The 18,760-nt window shown below is 39.3% G+C and overlaps 1 protein-coding gene across 1 annotated transcript in view; it reads right to left on the bottom strand.

Moving 5' to 3' along the window:
• Window positions 1-499: 499 nt before the first annotated feature.
• cul3b (cullin 3b) overlaps window positions 500-18,760 on the bottom strand; it is a 72,131-nt gene continuing 53,870 nt past the window's right edge. The window contains exons 9-16 of the mRNA XM_048542227.2: window positions 15,238-15,408; window positions 13,733-13,840; window positions 10,589-10,713; window positions 8,645-8,741; window positions 6,876-7,010; window positions 5,609-5,795; window positions 1,634-1,779; window positions 500-988 (exon numbers count right to left, since the gene is read on the bottom strand). Of these exons, the coding sequence (XP_048398184.1) occupies window positions 857-988; window positions 1,634-1,779; window positions 5,609-5,795; window positions 6,876-7,010; window positions 8,645-8,741; window positions 10,589-10,713; window positions 13,733-13,840; window positions 15,238-15,408 (1,101 nt within the window). The 3' untranslated portion in view covers window positions 500-856. The remainder of the gene's footprint in view (window positions 989-1,633; window positions 1,780-5,608; window positions 5,796-6,875; window positions 7,011-8,644; window positions 8,742-10,588; window positions 10,714-13,732; window positions 13,841-15,237; window positions 15,409-18,760) is intronic.

Here is an 18,760-nt window from a genome sequence, read left to right on the forward strand (position 1 = left end):
ATTCTTCTGTCTACATGTAATGTGATGAAAACAGTGCCCTGTACAAGCTACCATCAGCAGTGAGTACAACAGCAAAAAAATATTATACATTTTATACACACTGAAATAAAACTTCAACTTTAGAAGTAACTGGGTATGAACTGCATTTGCCATTAACGAAATCAAAAAAATTTAATACAATATGGGCAGTTTTACAAGTGCCCCATCAATGGATGTTTACTGAAATAACTTCTGTCGTTCCGAATATCCAATGATAAAATATAGCAAGTTCAAAAAAGCACATTCTTGACATTTGAAACATGTTCGTTTTATTTGGGAGATCCCAGTAAAGGCTCTTCTCAGCAGAATATTGCAAAAAGCAGGGCAATAAAAGTAAGGCAGCTGGCAGCTGCAGTTCATTCGACCAGCTTTATATACCCAATCCTTACAAGCACAGAGGTGCCAAACACTTTTTTAAAAAATGCCATTACATCAACATTGAGAATCGGGGAAGAAGAAATTCGAACAGTTACTTTATTTTTATTGATGGTATTTCACGTTTTCTAGATTTTATTTTATTTTTTTACAGTACTGAAAACAAAATGAAAACACATTCACATTTTCCCGAGGAACTGTTAAAGATGATCTCTACATGGGTAAAACAGTGAGCAACCAGAAGTTGGGTCCATTTTTGTTCAAAATTATCACAGGGAATGAGGGCTTGATCTGAATAATCTAGTACACTTACTGCAATTTATTTGGAGAAGGTCTTCTTAATATTTTTAAAATGAACCTCCCAGTTCATGCGATTATACAGTCCAGAACAGATAAACCTGTTGAATGCATTTTAAAAACAGATAAACCTGTTGAATGCATCTTACGCTACATAAGTGTATACTTTGCGATCCTCAGGTGTTCGTGCCAAGTATTCTCTCTCGATAAGTCCCTCAATTCTTTTTTTAATTACCACGGGGCTTGGTAAGAAGCGAGCCTTCAGTTGCTGGGTCACCTAGTGATGAAAAAGTTAAAAGTTAACTTAAGTAAAATAAATCTCAAACTGTTGAAAATTCATGATTTCTGTAAATTAAAAGTGTTACTCTGGATTTTGGCAGTATCAAGGAGGACAAAGTTCTGGGATTTCACAGGACAGGAATGAGGGCCTTGCAATATTATAGAATTTTAAAAGCAGTGTAGAGGAGGATACTAGTTTTAGAAGATACAATGAACTGCAGACATGGTATGCAAGGCTTGATTCGCAGGAAAGGATGGGGAAGGCAAGGAGAGACTGGGGGAAGAAGCAGGGTTCCTGACAATATGGAGTCCCAATTTGCAACGGTCTACGGCAGCATTAAGGAGAACTGTAAATTCTAACGACATTGTGGAGACTCCTGGAATGTGGCAACATGACAAGGACGAGCAAAACAGTGATGGAATCAAGGGGACGTGTCAAAGGGAAACATCCAGAAAAATAATTTCTCACATCACATGGACCTAAAATATAGAGGTATATATAATCATTGTTGAATCACAAATAATTTAATCATTCTTGGACTTTGGCAGTAGAAAATACTTACTAAAATTAATTAAATGCAAATGAACCTTGTTTATTATTAGATATTTCACATGTACTTTTTGTTCAAATAAAAAGTTTTACCTCTGCTACAAGAACATTATGCTGCATCTTCTTCCTTGATTTCATGATGCGGACAATGGCAGCTTCAATTTCATGCTTTCTGTCATCATCTACTTTCTGGCGTGTTTCTTTTCGTTCTGGGTCAGACTCTCCTTGTTTGGCAGCAACTGTAAATTCAATCCAATATCTAACTTAAATGTTTATGAATCAATAATATATCAGTATCAAATATTATCCATGTTTAATATTGATATTATGTAATCATAACATCAAATCTCTAAATTTCTGACATTTCAATTTATGCTGAACCTAGCTTTCCTTCAGTGAAATCAGAAGAAATTAATTTATTTCAAGTAGGCCATGTGTACAGTACAACACAGAAAACTAATACTATCTTGAATAGTGGTGTTACAACATTTAAAATATCAAACCAAAAGAACAGTGAGGATACATGCTCCTGCAAATGCCAAGAGTCTCCTTCCTGTACGGTACTCGAGTAATTCATGTGAACACTTCTAAGTTACCTGATGAACAGGTGACTTTGGCAAAGTGAAATATATTGTAACAGAGTAGAATACAATCAAATAGAAAACAGTGAAGACTCAATTTTCTGATTTAGGTCAGATTTCAGATCAAGCACTTCAGAGCATGAGGACACAATAGCATATGCTGTTTTCACCAAAGGTTTCTACAAACACTTATTCCATTTACAGGATACAAAGGGAGACAAAATATACAGGTACCAAGCAACATCATTTCATTTCTGAATGCACTTTTGTAGAAAATTCTTCAATAATAGCAATGATGTCTTTCAACGTAAGATTTTTACAATCAATTTATTCATCGAAAATACTATGAAATTACAAGGATTCTGGTGTTTTGCACAAAAAATAATTTCAAGATATGGTAACCTTAACACTACCATGATTGTTTCTTTTAATAAAACTGGAGAGATGTTCTAAAAGAATGGGAGTTTGATATGTCCAAAAAAATGGAAGATATAATAAGGCAAGTTGCTGAAAGGAAGGTAAAGAAGCAGTTGTCAATGTGAATTATCAAAATTTGAGCTTCGAGGTGATCTTCAAGTCATCAGGAATGAAGAGAGAAGACTGAAGAAAACAAAAAGGATGAAACTCAAGCTAAAGAGTCGTTATGAGTTAGAATCCCTAGAGTGTAGGTAGATGCCATTTGGCCCATCGAATCTGCGCTGATTGTCCAAAGAGTATACCCCCAATCCTGTATTTACCGCAGCTAACCCACCTAATTTGCACAACATGGGGAAATTTAACATGGACAATCCACCTAATCCGCATATCTTTGGACTGAAAAAAAACCGTAGCACCTGAAGGAAACCCAAGCAGACAGAGGGAGAACATGCCTACACTACACATACAGTCACTCAAGGCTGGATTTGAACCTGGGTCCCTGGTGCTGCGAGGTAACAGTGCTAACCACTAAGTTACTGTGGTAATTATTCCACATCCATATTCTTGAACGGTTAATGTTTATGTTTTAACAAACAGGTAGCACTCTCAAGCAGAGGGACTGACCATTTAAGAATGAGATGAGGAAACATGAATCAGACATTATTTCACTCAGGAGGTCTGTAAATCTTTGAGGATTGTTGATGTCCTATCATTGTATAGGATTAATGCCAGGTCAATCAAATATTGAGTCGCTCATGGAACCAGGAAAATGAGCAGCAGTTTGGAAAATGAAGCTCAAGATCAGCCCTGATCTTACTGAATAGCAGCACAGGCTTAGAGGACCATAAGGTCTGCATCTGCTTTTGATTCTTGCCTTCTTCTGAGTCAGTCTTTAGATCGTGCAGCCCTTCAACAATTCACAACTTGGATGATTTTCTTGTACCATCAGAACAAACAGCAGGTATTTAAGATGCTGGCCTTTATCAGATGAGGCACAGATTATAGGAGTAGGGAGGTTACGTCACAGCTGTACAGAACTCCAGTTAGACCCCAACTGGATTGTGCATGCAGTTCTGGTTACCATATTATACAAAGGAGGTGGCTGCACTGGACGGGGAGCAGGGAAATTCACCAGGATATTGCCTCAAATGGACCATTTTAGCTAGAGAGGCAGGCTGGATAAGCTTGGCATGTTTTCTCTGGATAACAGAAGGTTGAAGGGGAACCTGACAGATTATGAGGGGCACGGACAGACAGATAGACAGAATCTAGCTGTCCCCCTTAGTTGAAGGGTTGAAAAGGAGGTACACATTTGAAGTAAAGGCAGGAGCTTCAGAGGGGATTTGAGGAAAGCATTTTTCGCCAGAGTGTAGTGGGGGTCTGGAATGCAATGTGTGGTACAGTAGCTGAGGCAAGCCTTGATACAACGGTTAAAAATTACATGGGCAAACATGAAGTATCACAACACTCAAGGCTACAGGCTTAGTGTGGGAAAATGGGACTACAATGCCAGCTGTCGTATATTTTCGGCAGTATAGATTCATTGTGCCAAAGGGATCTTCTGTACTGTACAATTCTATGAATTGGGAATGACAGAACAGCATGGAAGAGGTAAGGGCAAACATGAGCCAAGATAAATACTATCATTAAACAGAGGCCTTTAGTTGGCCTCCCGTATGAGGTATTAGCCTCTCCTCCTACTGAGTTGTCCAAGGGAGCAGCAGCAAGATGGGTGGCACCAATGCAAACAATCATTTAAATGCAGTAGGCAGCAAAGAGGCAAGATTGCAACAATTACAGTAATTTAGTATCGTACTCAAACTGGTAGCAGGTTATGCAGCCAAACACTGACTCCCTTTTTTTAAAAATCATATTGTGCTCTCTATGTCATAACCATGTAGGTACATGGAGAAGACTCCACTCTGCCATTTCAACACATGGATATTATTTTGCTGCTCGCTTGTCAGATTAGCTCATCTGGCAGTCTTCAATCAACATTGATGAGGAAAGACTCACTTGAAATGTTTTCTTGATTAAAATTTGAAGCAAACTCCTTCCCAAGGAAAATGGACAGGCAGCAAGAGGCTCTAATAATACTAGCCAAGCATTTCAGATCTACAGAGAGAAATTGCTTGTAGATCCAGACTCACCCGAGATTCCAGAGTAGATTGTGCATGGTTAATTTGAGGCCCGAGAGAAACCTAATGCTATTTTTAAAAAATGTATTAATCAGCATTAGATACAGTTGTCTCCTGAACATTTGCTGAAACAACTTCCTTACATTTAGGTCAATGGGATGCCAGATAGTCTAAAGGTGTGCTGAGCAAAATTATCCTTTGAAACTGAACTTTTCTTAAAAGGCCAAAAAAAACTGAACAGACGAAAATATTTTCAATGATCCAACTGAGGTACAGAAAACATCAACCACAGAAAACAGATAGTTGGCACACATAGAAGGTTTGAATACTTTTTCCACTGCTTACTTCAACCTAACTATCATTGCATACATCGGCCCCTACTTCAGCCCAACTAACACTGAAACCCTTACACATACCTACCTCTATCTCTTCCAGTCTCAACCATTTATACTCAAATTTCATTTCTCTGTACATTCAATCTGCTCAAAATCTCTGCTGCTCAAATCCTGCCAGATCCAAGTCTCTTCACTGATCACCATTACCCTGAAGTTGAACTGGATTGCTTTTGTGGAACTGAAAAGCAGTGTTAATTGCCCTGGTCTATAAATACTACCACAGTCTTTCCACTACTTTTAAAGTCCCAAGATCTACATCTGATTTTGTCATCATATCCAGTGGTAACGGAGTTTCGGATGCCTTGTTCTCCATTCTTGGATTTTCTCTCCATAATTAGAAGCCTCAAGGCTCATCCACTTCAGTAAAACATTAAGCAACTTTGTATAATCTTGTCTATTTTTGTTTAACCCATTTTCCTAGAGTCTATTTTGTAAGTGATTTTGGACTTCATTGGTAAATTATTCACTCTTAATTGGTTATGTATTTGCAAAAGATATTAACTTAAGCCTAATAACTTTCCTTTTTAAAAAGCAAACCTGTTTGAATCTTGACTCTGTGCAACTTTGATGTGAACTGATCGTTCACTATAAAAACATGGCCAGGCTCAATTTCTTTCGACTTGGGTTCTTTGCTAAGGACTCGTTGCGTTGGTTTTCCACATGCTAATGACTGAAGCGCCCTGATCAATTCTCGTTCAGGAATATCTGTCTCCTGCTGAATTTCCTGTAAAGACGTTACAGTACTTTAGAAAGAGCATATTTACAATTATATCACATTTCTACATGCATTGTTTTGTTCAGCATGAGGAAAAAAGTGGAAGTAATTAAGTAGAACACTGCTAATTCTGACTCAGTCTACATTACTATAGAGTGAAAATGTTTAATGAAAAAGCATATTATAGGAGAACAGAAAATGTTGTAATGTGGAGATAGATCAGTGCTATATCGCAGACATCCTCATAAGTACCATCTTTGGTACTGTTATTTTCGGTCTATGCATCAACAAGAAAAAAACGAAACATCAACATCTCTCCTATAAATACATTCTGGTATAAAACTTGCAAGTATCAGTGTGAAGAAAAACACAAGCTGAAATGACAAAAATAGCATTAAAATTCTGGTTTTCTGGGGTTTCACCAGAACAAACTGACAATAAAACATGTAACTACTTTACACCTTCTGTAGGCTCAGTTCTTTGGTGGGTCTCTACCAGCTGCTTTTGCTTTGAACCATCCCTTCTGTCAATCAAGCTGTCCTGTTTTGTAACCCATACTGATCTTCCCATTTAATTTCCTCCTCTCATTTCCTGAAAATCTATGAATTTCAAACTCTTTTTCAATTCTTAAATTAACTATTTTTTTCTGTCCACAGATGCTGCCTGACTTGAGCACATTGTTTGTTTTCTGATTCGGTGCACTGCTAAAACCTTAAGTAGCAATACAATTCTTCAGATCACTTTACTTAATTTTTTACATTAAAAACTGAGGTACAAACTCATTTGAAATCAACCGGCTATTTGTCCACTCAGGAACCTATTAAATTTAGTAATGCAATTTTCTGTTAATAATCATTCATAACATTTGTCAGTCTATACGGAAGCACATGAAGCAAAAATGATTAAAAAATAACCTATTTTACGCCAGCAATTGAACACATGACTTTTTACATGCAATTATATTGTGGTTAAATTGCCATACAACAATTTTGCAGGAATCCAAGGTCACGCCCTGTGAAGCCACTTCAGCAAAAATATATTTTTCCTAATATGACAGATTAACATGTATTGCATTTGTGTCATTCTCACCTCAAATGTGTATTTTTCTCTATTGTTAAAGAGCATTAATATAGTCATTTGGAAAGTTGATACTTGTAATATGTGCTTTCTGGTATTCGAGCCAGTTACTTGAGCTCCACCTACTCCAACCTCAGAACCATCTTCCTGTTAAGACAAAATGTATAAGTGACCGCATGGAACATATTTCAAAATGACTGCAACATTAAAATGTAATATATGATTTCACTGTCTTGAAATGACTGATAAACACAAGTTTTCCAGTTTAAAAGTGGTACAAGCTTGGCTGCATCTGAACTTTACCGACTAAAATTCACAGGCTCCACTTCAGTGAGTGCTTAGTTGTAAAAGTAAATTATGTAAAGCTAGGCATTTTCTTTCTACAAGTTAACAGGCCTGAAAAGGAATACTACACGTGGCTTTACACCAAGAAAGAAGAGGTGACTGTTTTTCATATTTCCTTTCAAACAGAAGACAAACCGAATGCTGCAACCGATGGTGTCCAAAACTGCAGTTAATTGAGACTAAACTTCAATTCACTATACAAACATAACGTTTCCCTACCACCCATTCAAACTGATTAGTGAGCAGTTGGTTACAGTCTACCACCAGAAAATTATAGTATGCTTAACCAACAAGTCATTTATCAGCATGCATATAAACTCAAATTTTAAACAAACTCCATAGTAGACTAAAAGCAACTCTGACTTGCTTTACACTCTAAAGTCTTGGGTTTTACGATGTTTTTAAAAATACAGACACTTAGAAGAGGTTAAACCCTTCCACAAAGAATAAAAAAAGGCAAGAATACATCTTCTGTATTTTTATTAAAGTTTAGATTGCTTAACCTTGTGCTTAAAACTGTAACTATTCAGAAAAAATACTGCAGATGCTGGAACTCAAAATGAAAAAATAGTGGAAGCATCACAGGTTAAGTAGAACACAGAAAATGTTAACATTCTCCAACTGGAACATTGGTTAGAATTTCGAAGAGTCACCAAACCTGAAGTGCTTCATTTACTTTCATGTCTCCATAGATGCAGTTTGACCTGAATGTCACTAACCTAACCTATACAATGATAAATTTAGCACTGCTACATAATTTTTCTGGAAAGCATCAGCAATTCTCAGGATTTTGCACAGACGCAATACAATTGATTATCCATCGTGCAATGTCGTAAAGGCATATTAGCGCAGGTAGAACATGATTAATTTTAATTACTTTTTCTTAAAAGGCATTAATATTAATTGCCTGTAATCAGCACTTGATATAACATCTGTTCAACTGACTCGGACGTTCTTGTGCACTTAACCAAGATATTTAACATTGAATTATTGAAAATAATACAGTGGAAATAGTTTTAAAATATAAGTGGAATCCTCTATAAAACTATTTTTTACTTCATTATACACAAAACGGGCTGAGTTCTCAATGCTGAAATAAACATTTCCAAAGATTAAAAGTTTTAGGTAAACCTTGAAGCCTTATTTCCAGTTTCTGAAAACTTAATTTGCAATTAAATTTGTGTAAATTAGGGCTTTTACCATTTCAAAATGTAATTTATGGACCATAACACCACCTTTGAAGTATTTTCTATTTCAATTCAACAGCTAAACAAAAGTACACATAACTTTTGCTAAATAGAACCAGACTGAATCAAGACTGCCAAGGTGAGAACTGCTCCCCTTACTTCCAGATTATTTTAACAATTAGCACATTTTCCTTTGCTTGCCTATAAACAATTTGTAACAATAGGTGTTTCTTTCATTAAGGCACTTGCCTTTTTCACAGGTCCGTAAAAAGTAGCATTCAGATCGGCTGAACCCATGTGGTGTTGGAGCGTGAGCTGTCGACCACTGTGCTTTGCCAAGTAGAATCTGCAATTAAAAACAAAAATCAGCATTTCCAAACATGTTCATAAATATTGTCATGCTAAAACAACACCACTTAATCATATTTCAGCATGATTATGATCAATGAAGTAGTTGATAAGAATGTATTTATCCTCGGTTGGTTTTGACCACAGTGTTATAACATAGGACTTTACAAAAGTGTGTGTTAATGAGGTTTCCTTTAGTTCGACCTGAAACAGTAGGCTGAAGTTTCCCAAAGTTTGGCTAAGTCTGAACTTCAGGGAGTTTCATGGAGAGTTTCTCAAGAGTTTTTGAGAATTGTTTCACAATTTTACACTGCTCGTCACCTTAATTATTTACAGTACTACTGCTGAGGTTACCAAAAGTGCACACTGCTGCTAGGACTTAAGGTTTCCTGCCACGGACACAAAAATTAGAACAGCGCTGTACACCAAATGCTACAAGCTAGGAAAAGTCTTTCATCGTTCCAGCTTGAAATGAATTGCATGGGAGGTGGCCAGAGGCAGGTTAACACCACACTGTGCAGACAGGAATGTGGGGTCCTGGAGAGAATGAAGAGCCAGATGGATTAGAATTGCCAGAGGAGACCATAACGCCAGATACTCCCAGCCTGGTCTGATGTTGCACAGATCAGTGTGGTGCCCGCATCCAGAGTAATGCCAGCAATGCTCTGCTCCAGAAAGATAAGTGCTATTCTCCCTTCCCTGCGATCTCACAATCTCCAACTCTGCCACTGCACACACCTTCCACGAAGGATCATTATCTACATCTCCCACTCTTACACACTGCATCTTCATTCAATTGCTCTCACCTGCCTCAGTCAGACATTTGACTAGCCAATGCACTTTCTACTACTCGTTTTATCTCACCATCGTTACACCATCCGCACCAACACTAACAGCTGAGCAATCACTTTTATCCAAATCTATCTCTGCCCTTTTCTCATGCCAGGAGAAACTAACCCACAACAGGGAAAGGGGGTCAAACCGGCTGGAGCAGTGATCAAGACTCGTCTGTTCACACCCAATGGAAACAGAATTCTTGTCTCAGCAGCAGCTAACGTGACTGCAGATGTGGCGATACCAACACCTCTGTGTCTCAGCAATCAAATACAATTCATTGTTAAATGCTGTGCTGCTCTCCCACAACCATAGAATATTCTTAACACATCCAAGCTGCTTCTCCTTTTTTGCAACACATCCCCCTCCTTTGTCTTGTGCAGGCATGAACAAAACCCAAGCAGATTTTACCCTTAAGAAACCAGCCTCTACAGACATTAGTTCCTCCTTCTCAGTGGAAGGTAACATAGATCCCTCAGAAGCAGCACTGGCAAAACTGTGCCCTACACCCTTCACCAGCTCAGATACTAAAATGGTGGATTAAATTAGACTTGGGAGCACATTCTGGTCAGCACATTATTGACACAACTCCACAGATGGCCAAAGAAGAAACAACACAGTCACTCTCAGTCAAGAGATAATGGGAACTGCAGATGCTGGAGAATTCCAAGATAATAAAATGTGAGGCTGGATGAACACAGCAGGCCAAGCAGCATCTCAGGAGCACAAAAGCTGACGTTTCGGGCCTAGACCCTTCACCCTGATGAAGGGTCTAGGCCCGAAACATCAGCTTTTGTGCTCCTGAGATGCTGCTTGGCCTGCTGTGTTCATCCAGCTTCACATTTTACACTCTCAGTCAAGGTTAGCTGAGACAAGCACCTGTTGAGCACCGAGTAGGTGGAGCCCACATGATGGGAACAACATGAAATTACAAGCACTAGATTAAAAAAAAGTCAAAATCAAATCGATTACCAAATACACAAAGGAATGTTGCTTTTTAGGAAGCTTTACCTTCTAAAGACTTCAAAGGCGTGTCGCGGTGCAGGGGGGATATTACATTTTGGTGTAGCAGACTGAGTAGGCCAATACCCTGTAGTCAAAACTCTTACTGTTAAGTCGACACCTCCTAGAGAAACCTGAAGTGAAAAATGAACCAAGCTCATTTCATACATTTCTATATTTACAAGAGGCACTGCACTTGCAAGTATAACAGCTTAGGTTTTGCTGTGAGTGGCGAATGATGTCGTTCCAGCTGACCGAAGAGAAAGGCCATAAGAGAGTTTGATGGTGTTGATTTCATCTTTCATAACATTAGTTTGATCTGAGAGGATTCATACAGTGGATTTTATTGTTAAGTAAATTAAGTAGCCAATCACAGAAGTATTTTCACAGATAGCAAAACACTAAAGTAAAAGGTACTGCTTATCTTTCACTTCTTAAAGATTGGGGCATACACTGCAGGAAATGGTAGAGATAACAACTTGGTAAACTTTTAAAACACAGAAACCTATTCAATTTAAGCAATGTTAAAATGTAACAGGCCACAAAGACACATTCACACAGCCAAACAGCTGTTCAGCAGTGTTTCATAGACTATTAAAAATCTAAGTTACTGCTTACTTAACAAGGTGGAGAGTTTTCATTTTCTTTATAACAGCAATATTACACCACAAAGGGGAAGCTCCTGCCAGCTGAAGTGATTTCCAAAGACTACAATTGCATGGGCATCCAAAGTACACCCCATGGAGGATGAGCAGCAAATCCCAACAGCGACTTCTGGATTTTGCATTTAACTGCATTAGTACAGGCTGTCATGGTTACCATCGGTTTCATAGTTATAATGGGAACTGCAGATGCTGGAGAATCCAAGATAATAAAATGTGAGGCTGGATGAACACAGCAGGCCAAGCAGCATCTCAGGAGCACAAAAGCTGACGTTTCAGGCCTAGACCCTTCATCAGAGAGGGGCATGGGGTGAGGGTTCTGGAATAAATAGGGAGAGAGGGGGAGGCGGACCGAAGATGGAGAGAAAAGAAGATAGGTGGAGAGAGTATAGGTGGGGGAGGTAGGGAGGGGATAGGTCAGTCCAGGGAAGACGGACAGGTCAAGGAGGTGGGATGAGGTTAGTAGGTAGATGGGGGTGTGGCTTGGGGTGGGAGGAAGGGATGGGTGAGAGGAAGAACAGGTTAGGGAGGCAAAGACAGGTTGGACTGGTTTTGGGATGCAGTGGGTGGAGGGGAAGAGCTGGGCTGGTTGTGTGGTGCAGTGGAGGGGGAGGGGACGAACTGGGCTGGTTTAGGGATGCAGTGGGAGAAGGGGAGATTTTGAAACTGGTGAAATCCACATTGATACCATTAGGCTGCAGGGTTCCCAAGCGGATTATGAGTTGCTGTTCCTGCAACCTTCGGGTGGCATCATTGTGGCACTGCAGGAGGCCCAGGATGGACATGTCATCTAAACCGGCGGATCTGCTCCCACGATAAGACATTCCACTCCTGCACATCCCAGATGTCCAAGTTCTTCAAGGACCGCAACTTTCCCCCCACAGTGATCGAGAACGCCCTTGACCACGTCTCCCATATTTCCCGCAACACATCCCTCACACCCCGACCCGCCACAACCGCCCAGAGGATCCCCCTCGTTCTCACACACCACACCACCAACCGCCAGATACAACGCATCATCCTCCGACACTTCCGCCATCTACAATCCGACCCCACCGCCCAAGACATTTTTCCATCCCCACCCCTATCTGCTTTCCGGAGAGACCACTCTCTCCGTGACTCCCTTGTTCGCTTCAGACTGCCCTCCAACCCCACCACACCCGGCACCTTCCCCTGCAACCGCAGGAAATGCTACACTTGCCCCCACACCTCCTCCCTCACCCCTATCCCAGGCCCCAAGATGACATTCCACATTAAGCAGAGGTTCACCTGCACATCTGCCAATGTGGTATACTGCATCCACTGTACCCGGTGTGGCTTCCTCTACATTGGGGAAACCAAGTGGAGGCTTGGGGACCGCTTTGCAGAACACCTCCGCTCAGTTCGCAACAAACAACTACACCTCCCAGTCGCAAACCATTTGCACTCCCCCTCCCATTCTTTAGATGAACTGTCCATCATGGGCATCCTGCAGTGCCACAATGATGCCACCCGAAGGTTGCAGGAACAGCAACTCATATTCCGCTTGAGAACCCTGCAGCCCGATGGTATCAATGTGGACTTCACCAGTTTCAAAATCTCCCCTTCCCCTACTGCATCCCTAAACCAGCCTAGTTCGTCCCCTCCCCCCACTGCACCACACAACCAGCCCAGCTCTTCCCCTCCACCCACTGCATCCCAAAACCAGTCCAACCTGTCTCTGTCTCCCTAACCTGTTCTTCCTCTCACCCATCCCTTCCTCCTACCCCAAGCCGCACCCCCATCTACCTACTAACTTCATCCCACCTCCTTGACCTGTCCGTCTTCCCTGGACTGACCTATCCCCTCCCTAAATCCCCACCTATACTCTCCTCTCCACCTATCTTCTTTTCTCTCCATCTTCGGTCCGCCTCCCCCTCTCTCCCTATTTATTCCAGAACCCTCACCCCATGCCCCTCTCTGATGAAGGGTCTAGGCCTGAAACGTCAGCTTTTGTGCTCCTGAGATGCTGCTTGGCCTGCTGTGTTCATCCAGCCTCACATTTTATTATCTTGGTTTCACAGTTATGATCATTATGGACATTAGTGCTTTTCCATTAATGCAACTGTAAAATCTGGCCCTTGTCCATTGTACACAAAGATTTAGCTTGTTGCAATTTTTAAAAAAAATGTATTGCTATTACAAACTTTAAAAAAGATTATCTGTAAACTATTAAAGACAAAGCTATCAGTCACCCTATGCTTATATTTTGATGCAAAACCAGTTCCAATGGTGATTACGTTTCACCAGTGGATGGCTAGGTGGATGGAGAAAGGAGGTCAAAACTTGTTGAATAAAGAAAATCTACACTTCTAATTATGCCATCCTTATCAATCTTAGTCTACAAACTTTCAACCATTAATAGATATTAGGCCAATAGATCACATGTAAAAACAGAAACTGATTTTCAAATCACTTGGAATTTTCCCACACCCAGTACTATCCTATACACTTCGTGGAAATATTTTCTCACCCCAGTAGTTTGTAAGTGTTGTCGAAACTCATCCATCGTTGTATTTGAGATACTCATGTCCCTGAACATTCCTTCCAGTTTAGATGTGAACTGGCAGCCACACTCCGTCTGGAGAAGAAAAGAAACATTTAACATGATTCAAAGTCAACAGATGTAATCCTAACATACAGAGAACAATTTAAATCCTAAAATAAAAACAAAGTTTCCGGAAAAACTCAGCAGGTCTGGCAGCATTGGTGAAGGAAAAAAACAGAGTTAACGTTTCCGGTCTGGTGACCCTTACTCAGAACACAACCTGCCAGACCTACTGAGCTTTTCCAGCAACTTTATTTTTGTTCCTGATTTCCAGCATCCGCAGTTCTTTCGGTTTTTATCAAGTCCAAAAATGTTGCTTTAAAAAAAAGGAAACAACTTTGCTGATTGAATGACAGTTACATTTTGCCTGTCCCAATCTCTGTATTCAAAGGATTAAGTTGAAACTAAAACATAACTCAAGATATCACAAGCTACAAAAGAGGCCTTGTTTAAGATTAAATGAAAATCATACTAGATTATGATTTTGTAAAGAAGTTGTGCAACGAAAGATATTTTGAATATCAGCAATGAAGGTATTGACAATTAACTTACTTGCATTCACTTCAATTGAATAATATGGAATCTGGTGAAGTATTGTGACATGCCCACTGAAATAAACAGTATGTTTGACACATTTGCTGCTTTTGCTGAACATTATTATTTTAGGTATTTAAGTTCAATTATATCGTGTTATTAGTATGTAATCCAAGCAAAGCTGTACAGCAAAGTACAGCTAATGACAACGTTTCATGCAGGAATGTATTCAAGTAGCTTTTGCTTAAATAAATAGGAACTGAAGGTAAATTAATTTTACCCAATTAAGTCACCGTTTGCCCAGACAACACATTTGTGGATCACAACAGATGGCCTTACTTCACTTAACACTATAGAAATATGCATTTTGCTAGCTTAATATAAAATTATTTAGACTTGAAACAATAATCACGCAATTTTCACACAGCTAGAAAGCCAACTTGCATAGCTATTTTTACTAGAACAAATATTAAAGTTTCAAGCTTGACTCTATTTGTGAAATCAGTGCTACCACATTTTATGGTAGTCTTGAGTGCTAAACTTTTCACTCTGCTTTTAAGAGTGTTTGGCAAGAATAACCATTTAAATCAGTGTGAAAGCTTTAGTAACATGTCACATTCTACTTGCAAAAATATCTTATTTTTAAAAGCTTATTTTGAACCTCACTATCCCTAATAACCAAAATTGCAGTTATAATTCACTGCATAATTTTTCACATTGTATCTTTTACTTTTTGTATACCGCTCCCTCGAAACAGTACGTAAAGTTAATTACAATTATGTCTTAGCAGTGGAAGATTATAGGAATAAGATATTCACCAGAATGAATGTAAATGTGACTAGAATGCTTTCTCTTTCAAATACTAGGCTACCATAACTTATCAGTTACATTTTTACCTTAAGTTTTGAGATCATATTTTTCTCCGAGTCATCAGAAACACTTTTGTTAGTGAGAAGCCTTCTCGCCAGGTGTTGCTTGTAGTATCGCTCAAACACATCTTTCTCCTGCATAAATCGGAACAGTACCATGGCTTTGTCCAAGATTGTCTCAACTTCTTGTTCTGTCAACTTAAAACAAAAAAAAATCACTTTCAAATATAACGTAGATTAAATTCCATTTTAAACATGAATTCAATTTCAACACAGGGCATTTAATTGTTTCATATCTGTGAACATAATTAGAGTTTAAATCTTTGAGTTCACATTATGTCTCCTCAGAGTTAGCAATTCAACCCAAATATAAAATCACTTGTTTGACCAAATGGATTTTTTTTTCCCCATTTACCTGTTCTTAATAACATATGGATAATAAAAGGTGACTGAATTTTTTGCAAGATTTTCATCAAATAAAATTGCACCTGGTATGAACCAAATGAAATAGTGGTGGTTGCCAGTATTTTTTAAAAATGGTTGTGGCAATAGCCATTTTATGCAGGAGGACTTTATGTAAATTCAAGGATTCATTCACATGAAGGATCTAGCACCCAGAAAATTAACCATGCCCCAGGTCAGAATGCCAAGTTTCAGATGACTGCAGTCATTTAGGATGTTCGCTGGCACCCATGGTCAAGTGAAATCAGTGTCAAGTCACTTGTATCTGAAGTCTGATCCAGGTCCAATTTTCTTGCAACCATGACCTGCATTCAGATGTCAGTAGTGAAACAATTGTTCACAAGCCCATCAGGAAGTTGTGATGACGTAGCATACTCAAGACCCTGCTGGAAAAGAAACAGATGCATCCTGTCATTTGATTCCTTGACCAGACCGTCAAAGTCATTTGGCAGAATGTCTCAAGACCAGAACTTTCTGACAAGCACCAAGATATTAACTGGTTGGTGGTGAGAAGGACACTACTTGTGAGATCCTTCTTGAACACTTGACTGATCTGCGCCACCTTCAAAGCAGCTGCATGGGGCTTGAGACAATCACACATTTTCTTCTTGAATGTGCCGTTGCAAAGGGAATCTAGAGAAAGACACTGGTCTCTGTGCTTTATGGTCTGTTTCCCAGGATGCACACATCAACTGTGCCTGGAGGACCATCAACTCTTTGAAGGGCGCTCTTTGGTTTGCCCAAAACTTGTTAGTCTTCCAGAACAGTGATTTGCCCGTGATCGAGTGTTACTGACTGGCACATTCCAAGATACTGGACTATGTGCTGAGGGACACACTAAAAAGGCTAGGACAGCTTCCGCTGAGACACAGTGGGGAAGACCCCTACCCAAGGTCTTCCGATCAGTTGTTGGATTCTCCAAGTGCCTCAAATGCACAATGTTTGTTTCTTCGAGATGCTAATACACACAGCCGAATTGCATTTGTGAAGAAGTTATTTTTATGAATGAAGTATATATTTTGAAATTAAAAAATAAGCAGGGCTCACTGTTGGCCTCATAAAATGCTATCAGAAAAATCTAACAAACTCCAAAGATTTCCTTTAACAAGATTAGTTTGAAATGGGTGTCAAGTCGAGGGCCTATCGAAGAGTCCAGCAACAGCAGCAATGACACTAAGCAAGGTAAGCAGCCAATCAAATTTTAAAATTCTCAAACAGCCAAGCAGGAAGTACAATACTCTAACTTTTCAATTTTAAGTCAAAACTTCACAAAGTGAAAGAAGTTATTTGGACATGTACGTGGATTTAAATTAGAAGGTGAATTATCAAATTTAAAGAACTTGACATCTGACTAATATAAAATTAGCTTTTCAGAACCAGTGCAGCTGCTCAACAGCAATTGTTATCTTAGTAAACCACATTCAACAAAACACAGTCCAGAGGGAAGACATCCCACAGCAATTCTGTGCCAACAGGGACCTTCTGAATGGTGCCTGCTGCTGTGACTGCAGCAGGCCCTGGATTAGTCAACCAGGAGGTAAGTGAGATCAATGTTCACTGGCACTCAGGTACCCTCAGCACGTAGCTGCTGCTAAAAATGGTGTGGGCGGGGCCTCCATAAGTAAGGGTGCCTGATCAAGACAGTGATTGCCACAATTCCAACCACAGAGTTAGCAATGAGGCAGCCAGGCTTTACTAAGCAGTCTCTGCAGGTAAAGATCCCATCCGTCACCGGTAAAATACCGACAGTAAGAAGGGATACATGTAGCAACTAATCAGTCACTAATGGACTTAATTAGCCTAAGGGCAGGCCAGTCATCTACCAGGTCACTGACTGAACACCAGAAGAGACAAGATGATTAAACCCTTTCATGTTTTCCCACCTTCCAGCCTGCAAGTTGGGAAGTATAAAATTCTGGCCATAGGATCACTGACAGCAACTTCTATATTTCCATGTTCAACTGCACACTTCAAATATTACAGGCACTTTCAGGGGAATGAGAAGTGAATACTGTCATTTTCACGATTATTAGGATCTCAAAATCTTGTGCAATTATTTTCAATTTGGTTTTGATTAGTTTAAATTGAATTAGATAAAACCACTGCACAAATTCATGTTTTCAATTGATGGTCATTCTGTCCTACTACCCTACTACAAAACAGGGTAGATCAAAGCAAGTTGAATTCAATTAACTAATTAAAACAGATCAAGAGCATTAAAAACAGCCAAAATGAAAAACAGCCCATTTCTGAATAATTGCACACTTCTGTGTTTCAATCACAGACAGAGAAGTGTTTCATTTCATTGGGAGATTGCAGAGTTGAGTTTATCCTATGAAAGTTATTGTGGAAAACTGTGCACAGCATCACCTCAGCAAATGTGCACATCGTGCTGATTGGCAGAGAGATTTTCGTGAGATGAGGGGGGGTTTTGGCATTTAAAGGATCAAAAATACACGATTAGGAATATGAGTTCACAAAGGACAAAATCAGCAGATTAACTACGGAAAATGTCAAAGACTTAATATAATTGTTCAATCCAAAACAAATGGACCAACTTTATTAAGGATTGAAATGTCAGGCAGTAGCAAACAACCTAAGCCTCGAATACAATCATGTCAGGCTACACTACAACAGTCAGAGTGTAACTGAGAATCTTGGATATTAACTATCAAGCAGCAACAGCAGAAAACAAACTGTACCATTTGCTTAAGCTCAGCATTTTCACTACAGTTCTTAAGTTATGCAAAATGCTGGCATATGCTTAGGAAGGATTGGAATATACAATATGTAGTTTAAAATGCATCAACAAAACATCTGGTAGAATGGCTCTCAAAATAAAGCAAAAGCTAATTTTGATTTTTGGACTGAAATCTGGAGAAAAGCGTCAGCTTGATGTTTGAGAACGAAAGTTTTGTCTGTGGTTTACATCTAAATTTCAGGCTGAATAACTCAAATCCCGCAAACTAAGTCAATATTTTCCTCAGTCAGACATTTTCCTATTCTATTCTTCTAGTCATCAATATTAATGGAGTAAAATTAAACAAAAAATTTAAACAATTTAGTTAGGTGTTGCATTGGTACAATG

Source organism: Stegostoma tigrinum, chromosome 14 (assembly GCF_030684315.1).
Source record: "Stegostoma tigrinum isolate sSteTig4 chromosome 14, sSteTig4.hap1, whole genome shotgun sequence".
NCBI classification, from domain to species: domain Eukaryota; kingdom Metazoa; phylum Chordata; class Chondrichthyes; order Orectolobiformes; family Stegostomatidae; genus Stegostoma; species Stegostoma tigrinum.